The following is a 22,981-nucleotide window of genomic DNA, read 5'->3' as shown; positions in this document are numbered from 1 at the left end:
GATCACACTCACCATTTACAAAGAAATAAATTCACCAAGTACGTAAATTTTTATAAAGAAACATAAGACTTAATTGACATCACTACATTTTGACATGATACTATACGTTGGGCTAACCATCTCTGGATATAACATCACAGAAAAAAATATCGCAAGAGGCTAATATGCCTGAACCATGGAAATATTCTGTTTTTCAATGATACACTAAAGAACTAATCTAAATTGGTGTTTTATAAACCTGTTTGGTTTTAACTGCTGCTTGTTGCATTATAAATTGTGGCACAAATGATTGACACATTACTGATTATGTACCATAGGGAATGGGAGTGCTTTTTTGATAAAACACTAATGAGATCATTTAGGATTTTATTCAGTTTATTAATTTGTTAATTTCAAGCATGTCTACTTACTTAGCTCATTCTGTCTTCTGAAATTATTATTGACTAGTTGATAAGTTTGAATTTGTTTTCATTAGTAAATTTTTCAAGGGAAAGTGCCATATTTAGATCTTTAAATATTCATAGTATACTTCATTACTTTATGTGATATGACATTATTTAATATCTTTCATCTGAAAAATTGAATAGCAATGACCGAACAATTTTAATATGTAGTGTTTTCTTTTCAGGTATTTAGATTATATTCGTTATACCAATTAGCTAAAAAATAATTTAATCATAAACATCTCCCCTGGTAAGTGTTTTATCTGATGTACTGCTTTTGAGGTTTCCAAATTTCATGTCTTCTGTACTTGGGAAAGTTTTGACAAAGAATAAATCAAGAAAGGATTCACTTTCTGAAAAACATAATTATTAACTGTAATATCGAAGGGAAAAAGAGCTTTCCTTTTTGCCAAAGTTAGTGTTGTATATTGATGCCCAATTATTCATGAATTTTCTTCTGAAAATATTCATATAATTTGAAAGTCTAAATTTCTTTTTCAAGTGATTTTATTTATATCGTGAATTGAATTTGAGCTCATGAATATCTATGCTATCCATAGCCAATACAGTAATCACCTTTAGATTTATTTCATACACAGAAAATTAATTGAGTCATTCTAACAATATTGCTGCATCATACTCATGAATTTTAAAGATATTTTAAGCAAATCAATCGCAGGTCTCTTTTTTGCCACTAACATATAATTGAGACAGTATAACAAGATTTTGATTCAAATTATCTTTTCTGAAAGTGGATGGATTTTTGTTGTATTTATGTTACTAAAGAATCACAGTTATTAGAGAGTTTGAATTTGTGAAACCGAACATCTACGTTACATTCTTCATTCTTCTTAAATCATTTTTCACTTAGGTTGTACAAACAAACAGAGAAACATCTGTTGCCCAGTGAATTGTCCTTCATCTTGATCCAAAAATCAAAAAGTTGTACAAAGAGGGATGGGAGTTAAAATTCTAGAGCATCTACAGTTTTTATCCTTTAAAAATAAAATATAAACACTTAGTTTACTGTAGAATGAAAAAAATTGTCATTAATTGGTTAAAATGACTCATGTGGCTATTTTATTCATTATAATTTAACCTTGTTAAGGAGAAAATCGTAATTATAATCACAAAGTTCTGCTCATACACATGACATCATACAGGCTGGTCTGTCAGTTGCTCTGAGCCTCGGTTTACTGCTCTGATGGTGATTGTGTTCTATCCTGTGATGAGCCCACAGTTAGAGATGGAAAAAGTGATCTAACATATGGCTGCATCTCTCAACACTTCTGAATGTACCAGGTTTTCCTTGAGTTTTGGACATATTTCACAATCACCTTTGAGTTACAACAAAGGGATTTTCAAAGCATGGTACCCAGAATGAAATTTGTTTTTTATGTGACTCTCCACTGTTTTTGCATAGAGCAGCTTCAGGAAAAGTGACTTTTACCAGGAACTGTTGGTTTTACTCACCAAGCACTAGCTTTAACAATGTGGTACTTTGTCCTAATGAGGAATTTCATATGGCTTTTATCATAAACACATCAAAAATAGTAATGGCAAGTAAATAAAAAGTTATCTTTTCAATAGGAAATACCACATTTTGTTTTATATGAGAAATCCAAATGAAGACTAAAATAAAAGACAGGAAATGGGAAGTGGGTGGTAATTTCTCATATGGGGAGGGGATCAGGAGGTGAAGGGAGGTATAGAGAGGGGTGGGAAAGGAATGGAAGAAGATGTGTCATGTGCATGTACCCACTCTGCACAAGGAATGTAAGTATTATGTCGTGCACATGCGTACTAACAAGTAAATACGAGAAAAGAGCTGTGGGATACATGCATCTATTTACCGTTAACCACGTTCGTAAGGTACTTAACCTTTGAAAATTTTCAGTAGAGTGTCTTAGAAAAAGAAAGTTGCAGAACAGATAAATGAATTTAGTCGTACATCTAATAAGAAGGAAATACATGACTTTATGTAAGCCTCTCAAAGGCTATCAAATGTTATGGGGAAAAGTATTGTTTATGGTTAATAAGCGTCCTAGGAAAAAACATGAAAACATTCAATTTTTTCAAGTCCAAATTGATTTTTCCCCTAATTTCAATCAAATCAATGAAGTACAGATATATACATGAAATAGTGAATCGAAAAATCTGCTATTAAAATGCTAGCATAATAAAAAAGATATCAATAAAAAGATTTTTGCTGTTTTGAATTTTTGATGTTATATATTATCTGATTTTTCACTAGCAGAAAACTGCCAGCATTTCTATATTTAGGCAAACATACTGTGAGGTAATAATTGGAATCTGCTGCTCACTGATTAAAACAAATGGATAGTTCTAGGCACCTTTTAAAATCATGGGATTGTATTGGTATTTTTATAACTGGTGAAATGCTAGTTTAAGATGGTATCTTCAGCAAAGTTAGCAAAACATGTATACATATGCACACAAAATTATGAATAACATCTAAACCTATGTTGAATAGAACTTTAGATGTGGATTTTAGTATATTGTAAAATATATAAAATATTGTGACCTCAAGAGTAATAAGTGGCTATTCTTCCATAGAAAGAAATATTTAAATGATACCCATGGTTTTCCCAGAAAGTTATGCTTTTATTTTTGCACAGAGAAATGGGAGTCAGTTTTTCCCTTGCTAGATTTTTTTCATCACTGTGCCAACAAACGTCACCAAAACTGTCCTAAGATAACGAAAATATGAGATATGGCTTAGTGTCACAGTATGATATGCCATATTCTGAGTTTTAAATTTGTACAGGTTTGATATAGGGGAATGAAATGCCCAACCTACTATGTCCGCGAGTTCGTGTTCTCTAAAATTGAAGAATGAATTTTAGGAACAGTAGAGTTTAAGAGTAGAATATATTTATTGAGAGAAAGCAAGCTTCTGTTTGAGAGAGACGGAAGGGGTTCTGAGCAGGTCGCTAAGGATTCTGTCTTTTCCAGGGAACTTTTTATATTCTAAAACCATGGGTTTAAGGTAGGGGAAGACTGGGAACTCACAAGGCAGATGGGAAGAATGTGGGCCATAACTATAGTTAGCCAATAAGATCAATAGTTCCCATAAGATTGATTACATTAGAAACAAATGGGGAAGCCCGTCACATAGATAGCAGGCATTCCTAAGGAGCAGTGACTTTACCTAGGTAGATGGGAACTATTTAGGGTATCAATCCTCAGGATACGGGTGCATTTGTTTGGCCTTCTGTCTTGAGGCCTGGCCCACAGCAGGAGGCATCAGTCTCCCCTCAGCTGTAAGGTCTCTGCACTGGCACCATGGAGAATCTCGCCCTGTCTCACTGCCTATATTATTTCTAATTAACTCAGCTGCCTGCAGCAGGTTGTAGAAAACTAGTGACTGACAAAGTAAGAATTAAATATTTTGAAAACATGTATTCAAAAACAAAGTACAAAAACCAACTGTAAATTACATGGGTAACATAATATTAATGAAAAATAGTTTTAAAGATTAACAGGCAAGCCTAAACTCATAATAATTGTATGAATATTTAGAATCAGAAAATATACATAAGTAAATTCTTGGATGTTTTTAACAAAACATATTGAAGACTAATTTTCAGAAATTAATTCAAAAGCTCTCTAATTTGAATTCATAAACCTTAGAAAATTTACAAAGAAACCATATGTTGGTGACTTTTTTTTATTGCCGGAACAAATTGCCTGACACATTCAAAGGAGAAAAGATAAATTTTGGCCTATTGTTTCAGAGAGTGCTGTCCATAATTGGCTAATTCCAACGCGGAAATAGCCAATAGAAAGGGCTGGTAGAGGAAAACTGCCTTTCTTATGACAGCCAGCAAGCAGAGGAAGCAGGAAGACTTACAGATACTTGTGCCCAGAGGCACAGCTCCAATGGCCCACTTCTTCCAGGGTATTCCTCTTCCTAACAAGATGTGCAACTGTTGACTCATCAACGAGTTCATCAGCTGATAAGTACTGTATCTCCATGATCTAGTCACCTTCTGAAAACCCTACCTGTGCACTCCTAAGACTTTTGAGGCTTATTTTAGATCGAAACTACAACCAAGCAAAATTCATTCTTTGTTTGGCATGGATTCATTCAATATAAAATATCCATCAAGCACCGAACTATGTAATGTAATGTTTGACTCTAGATACTGTAGATAGTAAAACAATCATGCCTTGCACTCTGATGTGTGTTTCTAAGAATTACCATAGATAGAGGAAGGAAGAAAGGTTTCTATGGTTACATGCTGGCTAAAAAAAGGTGATTTTATTTTCAGCAGCGTAGGGTGATGTTGAATTGGGGAAACTCACACAAACCCACACGTTAGGGATAGAGACAGGCAGATAGGAAGACAAGTAGGTAAAGGCAAAAGATGTTCAAATAGTGCAAGGACTGATCAAAAACATGGTGTAAGCTTCAACAGAAAATTATTGTAGTAAAAGACTCACTGTCATTAATCTCCCACAAAATACTCCCTCTTGCCTTGAGTACACTAAGTCAATTTTTTTCACCTTCAGAAACCTGGAATTTCATGAATATCTTTGAGACATGATAGACAAAATTGGTGAATGCTGCTGCCAGGTGCAATCCAACAAAAAAGTAGGCTCATAAAAAATGTTATGGTATGTTCTCATCCACCTTTTTTACCAGGTCTGGCATCTACTGGCTTCTGGCTCTCCCCCAAAGTCAAAATGACTATGAAAGATCAACATGTTAATCAACTCAGTCCACTGAGGCACCCACAACAGTGAAAACTAAAGACACTCACAAAAGAGAATTTTCAGAGCTGCTTCAGAAAGTGGCAAAAATGATGGGTGTTTTTGAAGCAAAAGGGTGTGTTTTCAGGGGGGTTAATAGAAATGTATCATTTACTGTTTATTTTTTTAAAATTTAAACATTCATTGCATTTTTCAAGCACACCCTTGTAAATGTGGTCCCATGTATGCTTGGACAAGTATTTCTTTCTATCTGGCCTTCAGTTTCCTATTTCTGCATTGACCCAGCACTAGATCACTGAAGGGCTTTTTGGATGTTTTAGTGGATACTGAAGATTAGAATACAATGTTTTAGTTCTCAGTACTAATTGCAAAACTGTTGTTCCAAAGATTGGGTCTCACTTTATTTATTGAGATGTAAGAGCGAAGGCTGAAACTGGGGCATCAGGCTGGTATTTGTCCTCTTGCAGAAGACGCTTAAAGATTTTATTGAGTTTCTTTTAGTTGCTCCTTAACTTTACCTTAATAGATTCTTGTCCTGATGTAAGAAATCAGATAAGTGGAAATAAAATAATAAAAACAAATATTTAAGCAAGCTCTGGATCCTTTAAAAAGGAAAAAATCAGTCCTCTTCCTATGATATTTTGTGCTATGAGTTTAGCAACAAAATAAAGGGTAAGGAGGCGCTTGGCTGTGTGTTCTGTCTCAGCTTCATCAATTCTTGAAGGAAAAGGAAATGATACATAAGCAAGAGTCGAAGATGACCAGAGTGCCATGGTGGTTCCTAGGCCGGAGACAGCAGAAACTGGAGGCAAGAATCTTTAAGGAGAAGCTTGATTTTTTTCTCTCCCAAGGGCAGTTGAGAGAACAAGAAAGGAGTAGTTCTTAATGACTTAGGTAGGAAGAGGCGATAATTGATAATTCCAGGGATACACGCATGAATATGCAAATACGGCCTTTGTCTTTTCCTGTTCTGCTGAAATGTGGCTGACCTGGGCTGTCTGGTTAGACAGGAGGTTTGAATGCAGTAGGTTGGGATTAAGAGGGAAGAAGATTAAGTAAATCCAAAAAACTGATTGTATAACCAGTGTTTTTGGTAGGTTTTTTTTTTTTTTTTTAATTTGTTGTTTTGTTTTTGTTTTTAATTTTAATGCAAAACAACAGGAAGTGAGGAAATTGAAAACAAAACAAAGCAAAACAAAACAAAACATGAGCTCAAAGAAAAGGCCTTTGGGATTTGCAAAAATCCATCTGGGAAACTGCAGCTCATGACCTCATTCTGTGAGGTCCTCTCCCCAGTGTGGATGGCCTTCCCCTGCAGTCAACCAGATGATGAGCAAATACTTTTATTTATTCATAGAGTCCGAGGAAATACTACAATCATAGGACATACTTCCTTCATTAAATGACTGTAATCCCTTTAACATGACACTTGTAAACCTATCTAGAAATTTGCTTTCCATATTTTTAAATGCTAGGTGATGCTTATTTTCTCTTCATCCTATTTCTTTATTCCTGATTTGTCCCAATGCCTACAAGATGACCTCTTCACACTTGAAGAAAAGAAATTGTGAACAAATGCAGGGCTTTATTTCAGATAACCTAAAGTAAATGAAAATTTTTATCTATTTATACAATGAATTTGTATAAATAAAGACAGATATGATATTTCATCTATTTGATTCTCTGAATGGCTGATAGGTTATAATTATTTAAGGTATTTTCATTCATTCATTTGAAATATTAAATATTAGCCTTCATTTATATTTTGGATCTTGGACATAAAATTTCACCACAGCAGGTTCAAACTTTAAGAAATTTATGTACTTTTTCTTTCTTTAATTGAGAATATTCAGAGAAGCAAAATGCTTATTCATGTACTTTGAAATTATCACCTGAAGCGGTAACTATTAAGCTGTCTTGTCAAGTGCTGCTTGGCTTGCATTTTTAATAATATTTTGGCTACCCTGGACTTCTTGCACACTCAGACTGTGAATTGATTATAATTTTGGAGTCCACTATTCTGCTTGTTTTCACTTGTTAGCAGGATCCTACTGGAATACATGAATCAGGGCTAGGCCTCCTCTAATTGATTGAAAACAAATAATTTAAAATCCATTTATGCTTTGGTTTGGATTATAATCACAAAATAATATATTTAAGGAGACATAATTAGCTTTTTGATTTTTCAAAGAGATTTAATGCTGTTTTTCCATTTACTAATTCAAATGTTTAGTTTTGCTGTGATATTGATAACTTCACCATTTTTGCATAGATGAGGTACACTTTTGCATAAAATATTAATTAAGACATATGGCGACCATTTATAATAAAAAGATTGATACTTAAACAACTGGAGGAAGAAAATGTTAAGTAGTTAACGATAGAATGGTAAAATAGAAAGTTGATTTAGAAAATCAGGGGCTAAGTAGGGTTTATACACATTTTGAGAGGAAATAAAAATGAGATTGAAAGAACTAAGGCTTCTCATTGCACCACAATGCAGAAGTTGTTAGGCAGGATAAAGTCTTGATGCCTCTCTCTTGTGAATTGCAGGACTTCAGCAGTTTTACCTCATTAGCACCTTTTACTTCTGTCTGTGTGATATTGGCTGGAATTTTAAGAGGAGCTGTAGTAGGTCTAAGATTCATTTGCATCCCTGGTTCTTTTACGTTTTCCACATCTTTGCCAGTTGAACAAAATGAAAAAACAATTCTGTATTGAATTTAATGTCTAAAGAAATAAACTTTTATGGGCTTTATCTATAAAACTGAATGTCTAAAATCGCACATTTTAAATATATTGACAGTCAGCCTGTGTGCATTGCTCTTTGTATTTTAGGGGCATTTGAAAAATTTAAAGCAAAATATAATTGCATATAAATTTGTGTATACAGTTTCTGTATAGGTTTAATAAATTGTCTCTGTTATAAAGACATTTTTATGAGGAATACAAATTTGGATTCATTATACTGCAGGATTTGGTCATGCTGCATTGACATTCTTAAAAATGGAGTATTTTATTGAAAAAAAGTTTTTTTTTTAATTTTTTTTTATTACCAAATTGTACTTGGAAACTAATGAGAACCTTATGTGATTACTTTTTATATTTATATATTTTCTTATATCTTAAGGTAATTTCAAAGAAAATAATACACTGATAACAAGGAATTAATTTTTCCCAAAGTATAAAATAACACAGATAATATCCCATATGGGCCTATCCATACTATAAATATATAATTTTCATCTCTATGTTTTAACTGTCTGTGCATCCATCGGTAGATCTATGAAGAAATAGTGAAAATATTCTCATTTAGTGAAAATGAATTCAACAGATGGATTCAGTGAAGTAAAGATCTACTGTACTATTAATTTTAAGCAAATTGATCTTTCATATTTTATTACAGTAATATGCTATTTGTTACATGACAAAATTATATATGTTTTCAGAAGTTTCATTTATTTATTTATTTAGGGTACCGGGGATTGAACTCAGGACCTTGCGCTTGCCAGACAGGTGCTTATGCCACTGAGCTAAATCCCCAGCCCCTCATTTTTCTTTTCTACATTTGCTGTTCTCTTTCCTCATTTTTCCTTTTGAATTATACCATTAATATGGGAGCAAGGTCTCTGCTAGTTCACAGCTTTGAAGGTTCCTGTCTGTGATCAGTGAGCCCCATTGCTTTTAGGCCTGTGCGGAGGCAGCACATCATCATGGGGTGTGTGAGCAAAACTTGTCCCCTCACCCCCAAGAAAGTAAAAGAGAGCGAAAGGTGGACTGAGACCTGCAGTCCCATTTGAGCGCATTCCTCTGACTCCCTACAGATGTCCCTCTGGGGCATAGTTAGATTTTCACCACATTCTGGTGGTTACAGCATGGGAGTCAAACTGTTGGCACATGACCCTCTGGGGAGCATTATCTGATTGTAGCATCTGTCTTATGATGTGTTGATATTCTTATCTTTCTTTCTCAATATTCGTTAGTTTCCTTTGCTTTCCTTTGCTTACTTTATCCACATTCATTTTTTTTAGTATTTTAATCTCTAAAATAGATTATTTCCCCTGCTATATATAATTCATATGTATTCATCTTTGACTTAATCTAAAGTTAAGTCCTTTATTTAATTTTAAAAAAGACACTAGCAAAGAAAAAAGCTAGGAATGCGGTTCATGGAATAATATATGATTACTACGATTCCCCAACACCAAAATAAAAGAAACTTTTTTCAATATCTTTTCACTCCGCTTTGTATAGGACTCTATCTCTGTGCTCTATTTTGCGATTACAGGCATTTTCCTGATGTAATTAGTTCTTTTTATAATTCTTTGCTGTTTTTTCATCTATCTTTCTGTTCTGTATTGTACAGTGGGAAGAGATTGGAGAAGTTGATGAAAACTACGCTCCTATCCACACATACCAAGTGTGCAAGGTTATGGAACAGAATCAGAATAACTGGCTCTTGACCAGTTGGATCTCCAACGAAGGTGCTTCCAGAATCTTCATAGAACTGAAGTTTACTCTGCGGGACTGTAACAGTCTCCCTGGGGGCCTGGGGACGTGCAAGGAAACTTTTAACATGTATTATTTTGAGTCTGATGATGCAAATGGGAGAAACATCAAGGAAAACCAGTACATCAAAATCGACACCATTGCAGCCGATGAGAGCTTCACAGAACTGGATCTTGGTGACCGAGTCATGAAACTGAACACAGAGGTCAGAGACGTGGGCCCTCTGAGCAAGAAGGGATTTTACCTGGCTTTCCAAGACGTGGGAGCATGCATTGCTCTGGTTTCTGTGCGTGTGTACTATAAAAAATGCCCTTCCATTGTGCGACACTTAGCAGTCTTCCCCGACACCATCACTGGAGCAGACTCTTCACAGTTGCTGGAGGTGTCAGGTGCCTGTGTCAATCACTCTGTGACAGATGAGCCCCCCAAGATGCACTGCAGTGCTGAAGGGGAGTGGCTGGTGCCCATCGGGAAGTGCATGTGCCAGGCGGGATACGAAGAGAAAAATGGCACCTGTCAAGGTAAGACTTTGCCCGTGCATCTGCTGGGGACTTCTTCCCTCGGATCATGTATATGCATGTCCCCGATGATTATGAGCAAGTGACCTTTTACTTTGCTAATTTATGGAGATTATTTCTCTTCGAGTTTGATTTGTCTCTTCTCTGAATTTTAAAATTTCTGGCAATGATGAAGATTTAATGTTATATTTTATTGGATATACATAATTAATACTCAGAGTATCTGATTTGCAAAGTCGCCTGACATATTCACTCTGCTTTCAGAAGTTTTATCTTTGAACAACACAAACCAAGGGATTAGTGGCTTTCATCCTGTGATTGTTATCACTGCTGTTGTTTTCTTTCTACCCTTTTCTTGCTGGACAAAATTTAAATGAAATACCTAGGGGGAATTGTTTTGGCATGCTTTTAACTGCCTTTCAAACATTCCTCAGAAATAAATTCAGTCATAGGAATTTTGTAGCACAACATTTGTAAATTGATGATACTTAGTTTACTATGTTGCTTACATGTGGTTGCCATTACATGGTTGCTTTTTAAAATTTACAGATCAATTTTAAATGCATAATAAGCAGTGCACCATGAAATAAGTGTTTGAAGATAGGGCCAGTACAAAAAGGTCATTTCAAAGCAATTTGCACTTGTAGACTTTTTCTTCTGTTTTAATTTTTCTTTTAAATTGAAACTTGATCATGCATGCTTTCCTGTTCATTTGAAAATGCCCTCATTTTGCCTACAGTGTGGCGAGTTGCTCTGTTTGTCTTGGATATTTATCAGTGGCTTTCTGGAGCAGGATAGTACATTATGTCAAAATGAAAAGCAGTTTATTTGCAGAATAAAACACATTTTTTTCCTTTAAAAATTATTTGTCCTTATGAACTTGAACTTGGTTTCAACACAATGTGTGGATACTAAATAGAGGCTGGGAATTTATGTACAGCCTCTATTTATGTACAGCCTCTTTAACTAAGGAGAAGCTAAATGCTGAGCAGTCCTTGGTCCTCCCTGAAGCTTCAAGCACATTTTTATTTCCTCCTTTCATTTTGTTTATCGCACTTGGTGTTATTTTCGGGCTTGATGGTACATTAGATATGTATCCAGAGAAAGAAAACTTGGAAAATTATAAGCAATTAGGACTTTTTAAAAATTTATTCTCTCCAGAAACATTTCATATGCTAATTCTCTTTCAAGCATCAGCTCCTTTTTTACTTTTTTGAAGAGTATCTACAGTTAATTCTGTAACTCTTTTCCACGTAAAGTATAACTCTTTACTTCATGCATATACATGCCCTTAAATGTCTTGTCAGTTTGAAATTATATGTTATAATTTTCTTAAATGTTTATAACTTTGTTGGGGAAATGAATAATAATTTGGTCAGGACTGAATTATAGAAAAGTTCTAACATATGAATTTTTTGGGAACAGTTTTATTGGTTTAAAATAGGGTCATACAAAATTACAGAATCAGAAGCAGGACTTAAACACACTCTGTCAAATGTGTTTCCAGATAAAATATTGTAAATGAAAATGTTATTATTTCTGAAACTTGTTTATTAGTGCTGTGAAGCTGCATGTTCCACTTGATTGTTTACAGCATTTGGGGATCTCTGTGTCTTCAGTTGACTTCAGTCCTTGTTTGGGGTGACAGATGGTAAAGGAGGCCTCCATACTTTTAGAGGATAAATTCTGATTCATTTTATTTGAAAATAAAAATGAACCTAGTGGTACGCACATTCTAGTGGTACATAGAAAAGTATCTTGAAGGATGGGCGTTTGTGAACTGTGAATGAATGCATTTTAGGGGAAGCCTTTAGTTTGGGTTTTCTCTTCTTTCTTTGGGTGACCTGGAAAGGCAGCAGTGGAGAAAAGTTTCTAAAGCAGATGCTGTCCCAAGTCGAATTTGTCATTTCCTCCTGGTGGTAGGAAGGGCCATTTCCGGGGCCACACATCTGGAGACCACAGAAGCCACTGAATGTTGTACACGAAGTCTGTGTGACGAATGTCTCTTGGCATTTTATAGCATGTAGATGTTATGGGGCCAGCCTAGGAAGATTTTCCAATTGTGATTCAATAAATGATTGATCTCTTTGAGTGACTAACTCACTGAATAAACAAATGATGAAGGTTTGCTTTGGAGAACTTGAAAAAAGTTACATATGTTTCAGGTATTTATATATCTATACCCAATAGGTACATGTATATGTAAGTGTATGCATGTGTGTGTGTGGATGCTATATACATAGAATAAAACATGATTCAAAGTCATTCTAAGATCTCCAAATGCTACCTTCAAATCTTAAATAGGAATTGGGATTTGGAATCACGCTCAGTAAGAAAGGCATTCAGGAATCATTCTGGTACTCCTCCTTGATACTACACCCTAGTCCATCAGAAAGTGTAGACAGAAGTAATCCCCCATCAGGTCAACCTATCCATGACATTTCCTTTTGCCTCTACTCTAAAAGCGTATCTTGTTGGAATTTTATTTTTAAATACAATGAGTGACTTTCTCTATAACTTGGCTTTTTGATTATTATATATTTACTGGCTGTATCACCCAGAGAGAGATGGACATCGTGTTCTTCACGCTCAGCACTGTCTAACCACACTTCGTGTACCTCCCTGAAATTCTTTCAGAGATTTCTAACACTTTAAGCTGCATGTTTTGTCCTGGTTACCTCTCCACATTCATCTGGAAACATGCTTCCTCCTCTCCCGCGTGCACCAGTGAAGCCAGCTTTTTTTATTTCTCAAAGGCCACTTGTTCTCTTTGCTACATGTTCTTTTAAGTTTCTGCTCTTATTCCTGGGAACGTTTTACCTTCCTGTGCCTCACTAATTCATAGCTATCCTTCTAACCTGCCTTCAAAGATACCTTTTTCAGGAACTCTATTCCTGACTTGTCTGGACTAGATCAAGGCTTACTGTTATTTATTCAAGATCTTCCCCTTATAGAACTGTTGAGAGTTATGACTTTGTTGAATTATTATTTGATTAATCATTTGCCCTATTTCCATTGCATTATTCTCTCTAATGGCAGAAGTGAAGTATGTTGAAATAAGAAACCAGAAAGAAATAAAAAAGTAGGATTGGAAATTAAATAAAAAGTACACAGAGGCTGTTTTGTTGATTTATTTTATTTTATTTTTCTGTTTATCTTTAGAAAATGTCTTTCCTCTGTCTGAAAATTTACAAATATATCTTTTAAATTGATCCTCCCTCCGTTTTAAGACTCTCAAAGTATCAGGTTCCAAGTATGAAATCACGTGTGATTGGCATTTCCTATATTGTTTATTATAAACCCCATTGCAGTGCATTTTGTAGAGCTCCAAACATAGTGAATGGAAACGTATTTATAATATCACCTTCCTACATAATGGCATTTAATGCTCAGTTTCATTGATAATCAAAGTATGTTCCATTTAATTAAGGATGTAACTATATGAAGCAGCTGAAATTTGAACACATATATTATGCTTATCACACGTGACTATTTACTGAGTCCATGGTGGAAGGTGCCCTGGTCACTGCTGTCAGATCATGTCCATGTAAGCATTACATCTTCGGGCATGCTGCAGTTGACCTAAGGCCTTTCAGAGGCTAAACCTTCACTCCAGGTTCACAAAGCCAGAGCTCAGTAACCATCTGGCCTTAACGTAGGATACAACCTAAATACAATTCAAGCGTTTGGGATAATTTAGCAAGTTATGATCAGTCACCTTCAAACAACAACTTTCTCTCCTTTAATGCCTATCAAGAGAAATAGCCTGCCTTACCCATAATAATCTGGCTTTGGTGTGGTGCTAACATAGTCTGGTTTCTAGAGTATCAATTTAAAATATAGTGTAGATTAATTTTTGCAAGCTACACTTATATAGTTAAATTTTCAATAGGACACTTTAAACATACTAAATTACTTCCTTCAAATATTTTTATTTTCCAGAAACAAAGTCCCAAATCCATGCATCTAAGTGTGTGGCTGTATTTCTTATTTAGTGTTATTTGTAATTAAATACATGTTATGTTTTTCCTCTTAAGACTCATGTGAAATCCTTTTGGAGTATAAAATGGTTAGCAAAAACCCATTTTGGAACTTTCTGCTTTTTATTGAAATGAGTGTGTTTGACAGGAGTAATTGAGTTCACATGAATCAAATGTTGCCTGCTGAGTCCTCTTGTGATTATGTTGCTGACTTACTCGATGCAAGGCAAGACCACTAATCTTCATCATTTGCTGCTGGGATGAAGGAGTAATGTGAAATTAGCCCTTAGATAATTATAGTTTCACTTATACCAAATGGAAGAAAGAGATTTAGATCGTGGGTCACTGCCAAAACCAGCCCGAGTGAAGAAGGTAGATAGTGCATGTTAATGTACAGGGTAACGGAGGTTAGGTATCAAGGGCTGCGGGGACAAAGCACTTATTAATTGTCCAGCTGGGAAATGATTGCACAACAAAGAAAATGTAGTGAAAAACCAAATTCAAAAATGAGCCTTGATTCAGAAACTGGACAGATACAGCAGGTGGTAATGTTGTGGGTCATTCATACTGCTGGTGCATATTTGTGACTGAACCAAAATCGGTGGGAAATGTGTATTAGGTGTTCATGTAATTATGTGTCCGAGAGCCTAGTTATTTTTAATTAGACATACTAGGAAAAAATAAAAAAGGTTGAACATTCCGTTCTGCTTGTTATATTATTTTGTGCAACAAAAGGAAACCAGTTTTAATTTCAAAATTTGAGCCAAGGTTGGAGATTATGGAAATACAGAGAATTAGCAGTCACCAGAGAGGGGCGGAGAGGGAGAGGGAGAGCCTGCTGCCCAGGGGACGCACCACCACCTGGAAGTAGTCAAGTCCGCTTGTCCACATGCATGAGAATACTAGGTCATATTCTGCTTTTGGTTTTTGTTTTCTTTGTTTCCAAATCAAGTTTTCTCAGTGTTGGCATAATTGATATTTCAAGGTGGACTCTTTTGCGCTAGTGGGAGTGCAAGAGACTGTTCTGTGGGAAATTCAGCAGTTCCTGGATCTCTAACCAGGAGACGCTACCTCCCAATGAAACCAAATGCCTTATTAGAACAAAGTGACCACTCACTGAGACCTACTAATCCAAGTTTCTTCTGTCACCAAATGAAAATGTGCCAGTGAAACAAACAAACCAAAAAATATGTGTATGAACTCGCTAATTTTGTATGACTGATTATATTTCTTTAGATTCTGAAGAACATGTAATGATACATTTTGGAATGTGCCTAATTTGACTTGAATATGATAAGAAACAAGTGTTTGTGACAGGCAGCATACTCTAGTTGAGCACGTAGATTCTCAGTAAAAATGCCTGAGTTCGAGTTCTATCTTTACCATTTACCAGCTCCTGAACCGGCTGGATCTGTTTCCTACATTTCTCATTTCTAAATACCCCATAGCAATCTTATGAAATACGAAAATTACTTAGTGTTTATCACATTTGTATCTGTTTTCTTGCATTAAAAATAAAATGTTTTACAGAAATATATGTCTCCTCTGATAAACCATAGGATAGCTGTAAGTTAGAAAATTACTTAGTTTTCTCTAAATAGGTATGTAATTGAAGTTTCATGTATTAAAGGATAATCTTACATTTTTATTCATTTGGTTAACAAAATAATGTAAACAGTAATGAATTTAAAGATTTTTTTCTAGAGCTATAATATTGGTAAAAGTAGTTAATATCAGGCTAAATATGATCAATCATTCATCTAGTTGTTCATTAAATGGGTACTTTGTCTTTCCTGCATGATAGGTTATGTTAGCAGCGCAGCAAGTTATACATGGTAACTACCCATGAATTCGGCTGTAGTTATAATTTGTGAGAAATTTAGGGAAAGCTGGAAGCCTGGGGAGGGAAAATGCCAATGTACATAGAGCAATAAGAAAATGCCTCCATGTTTGATGTGTAGGAAACAGCTTAAAAGTCAAAAAGAGTGTCAGGCAGAGAGCTAGCTTAATACATTCACTCTGTGGATTTCTTCCTAAAATTGTACTTACTGTCAGTGTACATGCATGTTTAAATCTGAGGAATGAAAGACGCGCTAATTCCTGGATTTCCTTCTGCTCTGGTTTGTGTCTACTTGCTCTCCCACGAGGTTTCCAGGCTCTGAGGTGGGGACCTGGAAGGTGGTTGGGTGCCGGGCACACAGCTGACTTGCTGGTAGCTGGGGTCTGCTCAGTGCAGCCTGCCGGCTAGGCAGGACCCAGAAAGCTTTGCTTCTCCACAGTGCCTCCTTTCACTCTGTCTCTGCCTCCTGTCCCATGTCTGAGCAGCTGTCCCCTGCCCTGCTGTGCTGCCTGGAGCCACCTGGCTGTGTGCTGCAATCTCTACAAACTGGGGGCAAAGGAAGATTCCCCACCTTTGAACTGTGGGTGCTGGGCACCATATCACAGTGAGTAGGAAGGTGCCTAAGACACTGGGTAAAGTCACGGCTCTTCTAATGCACGTTATACCATCTCAAAGATAAACAGTACCTTACAAATAGGACCAAGTACATTTACTTCAAACATGAAAAATGCACTTTATGGGACATTTTGGTTATTTGTGTATAATTAAAATAATTGAAAACATGAAAAAAACTTTTTATAGAAAATTAAAATTTCATTGTTCCACTAATGATTGATAACTACCTACTCTTCTCGTATATATAAATAGAAAACTAGAGTTAGCTGGCAATCAAATAAAGGACTCAGAGAACCAAACACCCTGGAAATTTTTCTCGTCAAACTCTTTAACTTTGACTTGTACATTCACTTTCTTAGTCTACAGAATACTACTAAGCGTTTCAAGGTTGCATATATTTTTAGGTTAGAAAAATACAACAAATAAGTGCCACTGTCTACTTTTATAGTAGCAATAATAAGTAGTTTGTAAATTTATTTTGGGAAGGTCTGTAGGATATTTTATAACTACGATGATATATTCCATATTTTAGCACAAGTGAATTTATCAGTAATGGCCTTGAGCTCCATTGTGATCATGTGGCTGGAGAATTACTCATTGTATTTTATGTTCTGATGTCTCCTAACTGTGCAAAATCTTCTTTGCATTAAACATTTATTAAAATGAGATTCATTTGCGAAGCTCCTTTTATTATAGTAAGTTTTGATATAAATATTAGGAAGATATTGTAATGATTAAGATCTCATGAGATCAATACATGTCTTAACCTTACATATCTTAGTTGATAAAATTAGTAGTTTAAATTCATAGCATAGAAATATATTGAGAATCTAAGATATAGCCCTTTTATTTGGCTATTTGCTCTTTTTCTATTTACTGAGGTACCAGGAAAATGACACATAAAAAAAACTGATAACAGAAATTAGTACACCTGTCATGGGGAACAATTTTTGTATCGTGAAATTCAATGTGGAAAACTCCTTGAGTATGATTTAGCAAAGATCCTAGTACTGGTTCTAATCCTAAAATGTCAGTAAAATTTCAGAAACTAAATGCATATGATAAGAAATAAAGTCATCAAATAGATGTCAGACACTAAGAGAGATTTGAGGAAAGCATCAGGAAATATTTAGTTGGGGAGTAAATGACGGGCCCTGGCTGTAAGGCGATGCAGACCATAGTTCAGGCCTCAGACTTCCATGGCTGAGCTGTGCAAGTGAGATGGAATTACAGAGCTAGGCAGCCCTGACTCCCTTCTCCATGAAGTGTCACAAGCTGTGACACACACTCCAAGATATGTGCACCAGTGCTGGTTCTGCAGGCCTGTCACAGTGATGCAATCCGTGGCACTGTTACCCCATGGAGAATCCCAGCCCTCATCCCCAAACACTGCATCTGCACCTACATTTTAACATCAGCACTTTATTTTTTGTAAATTCAGTGTAAATTCAGGATGAACAACAGATATAAAAGATTTTTGCAGCCAACACTTTTTTTTTTTTAATTTAACAGATCAGAAAACTGAGGTAGAGATGAATTAGGATCATGTAGCTATATAAACTCAAGGAGAAACATATTTACCCCAGTCCCTTTGTATATATGCCAAAATTTTGTACTTTTCCACTTTTTTAGAACTAGCACAATAATTGTATAGCTAGCCTCTTCTTAAAATATTCTTCAATATAGTTTTAATATAGATTATATGAATTTTAATAGTATCTTTCAATACTGACTTTAAAAAATTCTAATTATATTTTTATAGGAATCATTCACTTTATTTTTCTATCATAATCATAAATAGAAAATAATTTTTAAATGAAGGATAAATCAACAATGGAAAATTGGATAAAAATTGCAAATGGTGGTGTGCTAATGATTCCTACTTATGAGTTTCTGTTTATTTTGCCTCTTTTGAAGGTGCTGGGTTTTTTCCTTACTTACCCTGGGAATTCCTTACAGAACTTAGAATTTTCTGTTAGATATATAATATCAGGACCTAATTCTTTGCTTCTGAAGATTTATCATGCAACCAGTTATGTTGCTGATTCACCAAGTGAGGAATTCTGATTCCATTTTATGATGTTGATCAAGTTTTATTTTATTTTTAAGCTTGCCAGGTAATGGGAACATGCAGGTACAGATTGAGCTGTGATATTTGAGATTAATACTCTCTGGTTTGAGGTGACCAATGAATTTTTACACTGAGGAAGGCCCTGATTTTGATCCGTAAAGAATATGAATTCTGCCACTTATCTGAATGTCACTAGGACATAAACTCGTTTGTGCTTTCCTGGTTCACATGGGCAACTTATTTTATTCAGTGTCGCCTCAGAGGCATAGCAAGCTCCCCAAAATTGCAGGTTCTCTGACGGCCTTGCTGCTTGGTAGAAGGCTGTCGCCTTTCCTCCTATATCCTGGATTGTTAAATCCTAGCTTCCCAGTAGCCCAGCTCTGCCCACCTGACCTTCGAGGTGCAAAGCCGAGCTCTGTCACCACCAGGCACACGGGGCTGGGGCTCTTGGTTCTTCTTGTTGTTGACTGCATGTCCCAGACACTTCTAATTTGTTAATTTTTCCTTTGCTATCCCTGAAAACATAGCATAAACCTCCAATTTTGTTTCATTTCATTAAGCAAGTCTAATAAATTCTAAGTTCTATAATTTCTCTTATATAAAATGTGAAATGTAAAACATTTCATTTTGAGGACTTATTGTGGTCCTGTAAGAACATGTAATTAGTGAGGGATGCAGAATTCTCTCATTTCAATCCCCTCAGTACTAAATGCAAAAATAGGCATTATTTCAAAAATCAAAGACACACTTCATATATATTTTAACAACCATCTTATTTTGCTAAATATCTAATATGCAAAAGTATTAGTTAAATTGTTTGAACAATGAGGGAAATGAAGTAACTTTCTGTTTTAGCACACATTGCTATTTTAGCACTATAAGGAAACGTGTATAGGTACGTATAGTTTTCTTTCTTCTTTTTTTTTTTTTTTTTTTTTTTCTATTTTCTGCAAGGAGTATTAAATCCAGGATGACGTTAAAATCTTAGGGAAAAATATAACATTTCCTTTTGCCACCTTCTCTAGTCACAAATTCTCACATTTTCACAAAAAGTAGTACCTTTAGAATTAATTTAGGCACAAATACATTTTGATTTTGAGAAAAAATGTGAAAGTTTCTGAAAATCAGTGGAGACTATTTTATTTAAGATAATTTTAGCATACAGAATTCCAAGTGATACTGCACAATTAAATGTTATATCACTTGATAATTCAATAATTATAATTTAAACTATTTCATCTGTATCAAAGATATCAAAAGACATGAATTTGGAAGTAACTTATTAATTCTTTATAGCCACTAGATCAAGCATATTTCTTCATGAAATCACAAATAGAAATAAAATACCAATGGAAATTTTGATAAATTTTGATATATCCCATAGGCTGTCTATCACAATAAAATAAGTAAAACACAATTATGCTTCCAAGCAGAATAAAGAGTATTTTAATTTCAGGGGAGAATAAGATAATGTATTTGATTCTTTTTGCATAACATGTTTCATTGTCTTGGTAGAAGTTTAACATGTAAGTTGGCAAGTTGAGGACAGCACATTCACAGGGAAAATGAAATTGGAGTCAAGGCTAGAAGATGGAGTTAATATGTCTAACAGCACATCGCTACTATATTTTAGACTTAGGGGTAAAGTAGTTCCTTTAACTTTAAACTCTTCTATTTTTGTACTTTGTACAGTGTGTACTAATCACAACTCAAATCACAAGAACCAATATGTGGTTTCAGTTACATATAGTATGATAAACATGATTAATAGTACCTCTTTTTAGGCTTAAATATGGATTAATAGCTTTGTGTTTGTTTCTTCTGTACAGATTAAGTTCCTCTACCTCCTGTATGGTTTAGACTTGAAAAATTTACTTCATCACCTTTGAGGGGGGCATAAAAACCCTCTATTAGTTAGAAAATAAAACCAAGTACAGTTTAATATCTGTCAGTCTTTTTAGTTGAACTTTCTGCCTACATAGAGAGATTATGTTGCTCATCAAAAGTAAATATGCCTTGGACTGAAAGTTTATAATTTTAGCTTTGAAATTGTACCAAAATATTAGTCCAGAAAGACATGCCAGTTATCAGAAAGCAGGAAAACATGTAGCCACTAACTGCGGCATAAATTGTATCATTAACAATAATAATAAGAAGAAGAATGTGTCTTGTAAACATTCTATAATCTCTTAACTGGTTTTCATTACATGAAAACGCTTTCATATCCTTTATTATTTCTAGTCACAGGTGTGGATCATATCTTATTCAGCATTTGAGTCTCTTTGGTGTTGAAATATTTTGTCTGCGTATCAAGCTGACCTATAAAGTTACATCTATAAAAACCAAAGTAGTTTGTTGATTTTTTTTCTTTTCATTTCTTTTTGAACTTAAATAAATCTTACTTGTTTGAGTACTATGGAGGTATAGTTCAAGGAAGAAAAGAAAGAAAAGCCCAGTTTGGGAGAAGTAACAATTAGAGCAGATGATAATTTGACTGATGGATAACTCCATTTCTTTGATGGAATTATTAGCAGGAATCAGACTTGGAGAATAAATGCTCCTAAGTTCCTGCTGCGTGATTGTAAAGGAGAATAATAATACACTATTCCATATGCATAAGGGGTTTTCCTCTGATGAATTCAGTGGGCTTTGTAAGGATTCCATTAGGACATTTCTATAATAAAGAATCAATGTTTTATTTTTCATTTTATGTACTGAAAAAGGCATCTGATATAAATTCACCAGTTTCCTGGTATTAGTCTCATACTGCTTTCTCCCATTCTAACTACTTTTTATGCTTCATCACCTGAAAGTGACATAATTACTCGATTCTGTGAAAGATTCTGTCCATGTTCACCTGTTCTCCATATTTTCTAATGCTAAGAGGTTCCTTTGTTAAAGCTAAACTGACTTGTATTATTTATTTAAAATTATCGTTAGAAGGTTTGGTGTGGCGTCTGTTTTTGCTCTCTTGGTTCAAGCATGATTTAATATGTCAACACTGGTTTGCTTAACAGCTTTTGATTGTCTTCCATACTTCACTTAGAACCATGCAGTCTCCTCTCAAGCATGCTGCTGCCCAGATAAATGAAATGTCATAACAATGAGGGCTCCTTGTTTAGTGACAGCAGTAGCTTTCTTTGACACAGTCGGTGGGGTGAGAAAGAATTTAAACAGTAATAATAGAGTAGAATTAAGTCAGCTTCGTGTTCTTTAGGCCCACACAGGCAAGTGGCAATGGAATAATGGACTAAAACTTGGGCGGAACTTTTTACATTTTATTTAGATGAAACTGAATTTAAATCCAGAACAAGAATCTCTTTTGCAATATGAGTGAAAACATCAGTTAACAGTTTCACCGAAATAACTCTCAAAGATACCAACTCATTTTTTAGTTTTGGTTTCTTCACACATTATTGCCAGTCCCGATTGTTAGAGGTACATGGCATTAGAAATTGATTAGAGTTAAGTGAAATAAATCAGTTTCACTCCAATATGGTAGATGGTCCCCTTTGCCCTGGATATGTTAAGGTTTGTTTTGTTGCTATGAACCTCGGGTCTATTTGAGTAAATATTTCTCAAGACTTTGAGAAGTGTGCATTTGGCAATTTTTACACACAGTAAAAGGCTCCACGTGAAGCATGCTGGTGCTGATTTTAACCATTCATTGAATATTTTTCTGCCTTCTTCAGCTGTCTATTACTGAGGGAGATGTTTTGAAATTTTCATTAATATTTGTGGACCTTCGGTTTCATGTTTTGTCTTATGGAGTTGGGTATATTGTTTAGTGAAATATGTATTAAGAACTATTAGGTCTTATTGGATAACTATCTTTTGCATCTTTTTATAATCATTGTAATCCTTGTTTACTTTGAAGTGTAAACTGAATAGAGTCAAATTAATATAGTTTTAACATGATATATTGAATCATTGCCGCACTATCCTCAATATTTTTATTTAATCTATTTTATGGTTATCTTATATTTGTTATTTTTTAAAAACACTTGCATACTTTTCAATTGATAAAAAGTACAGAAAAGCAAATGATCCATAATAAAATGTTTCTCATATCTTTCACAATAGAAGTTTTGTTTATGATATTAAAACTGGAGTTACTTTTTAATCACAGGAGCCTCATGAAGCGTAGTACTTAACTCCAGGAAAATTCTCAGTGCTGGTTTGTTCCTCTTGTTGTTTTTGCCTTGATATTTGCTGACAGTCCCTCCAGTGTATTGGGTGGTGTCCTGCTCCTTGGATTTGAGAAGCAG

General features: G+C 34.9%; 1 protein-coding gene across 15 annotated transcripts in view; it reads left to right on the top strand.

Annotated features, from left to right (window-relative positions):
• Positions 1 to 22,981, top strand: part of Epha5 (EPH receptor A5) — a 337,092-nt gene that overhangs the window by 58,720 nt on the left and 255,391 nt on the right. For all 15 annotated transcript variants that reach the window (XM_003463755.5, XM_003463754.5, XM_013145832.3 and 12 more), the window contains exon 3: positions 9,547 to 10,210. In XM_003463755.5, coding sequence (XP_003463803.1) covers positions 9,547 to 10,210 — 664 coding nt within the window. The remainder of the gene's footprint in view (positions 1 to 9,546; positions 10,211 to 22,981) is intronic.

This window comes from Cavia porcellus, unplaced genomic scaffold (genome assembly GCF_034190915.1).
Source record: "Cavia porcellus strain 051 isolate PalLab524CR breed Dunkin Hartley unplaced genomic scaffold, mCavPor4.1 scaffold_30, whole genome shotgun sequence".
Classification (NCBI taxonomy): Eukaryota; Metazoa; Chordata; class Mammalia; order Rodentia; family Caviidae; genus Cavia; species Cavia porcellus.
The sequence above is the reverse complement of the archived record's forward strand: the minus strand, read 5'-3'. Positions and strand labels throughout refer to the sequence as shown.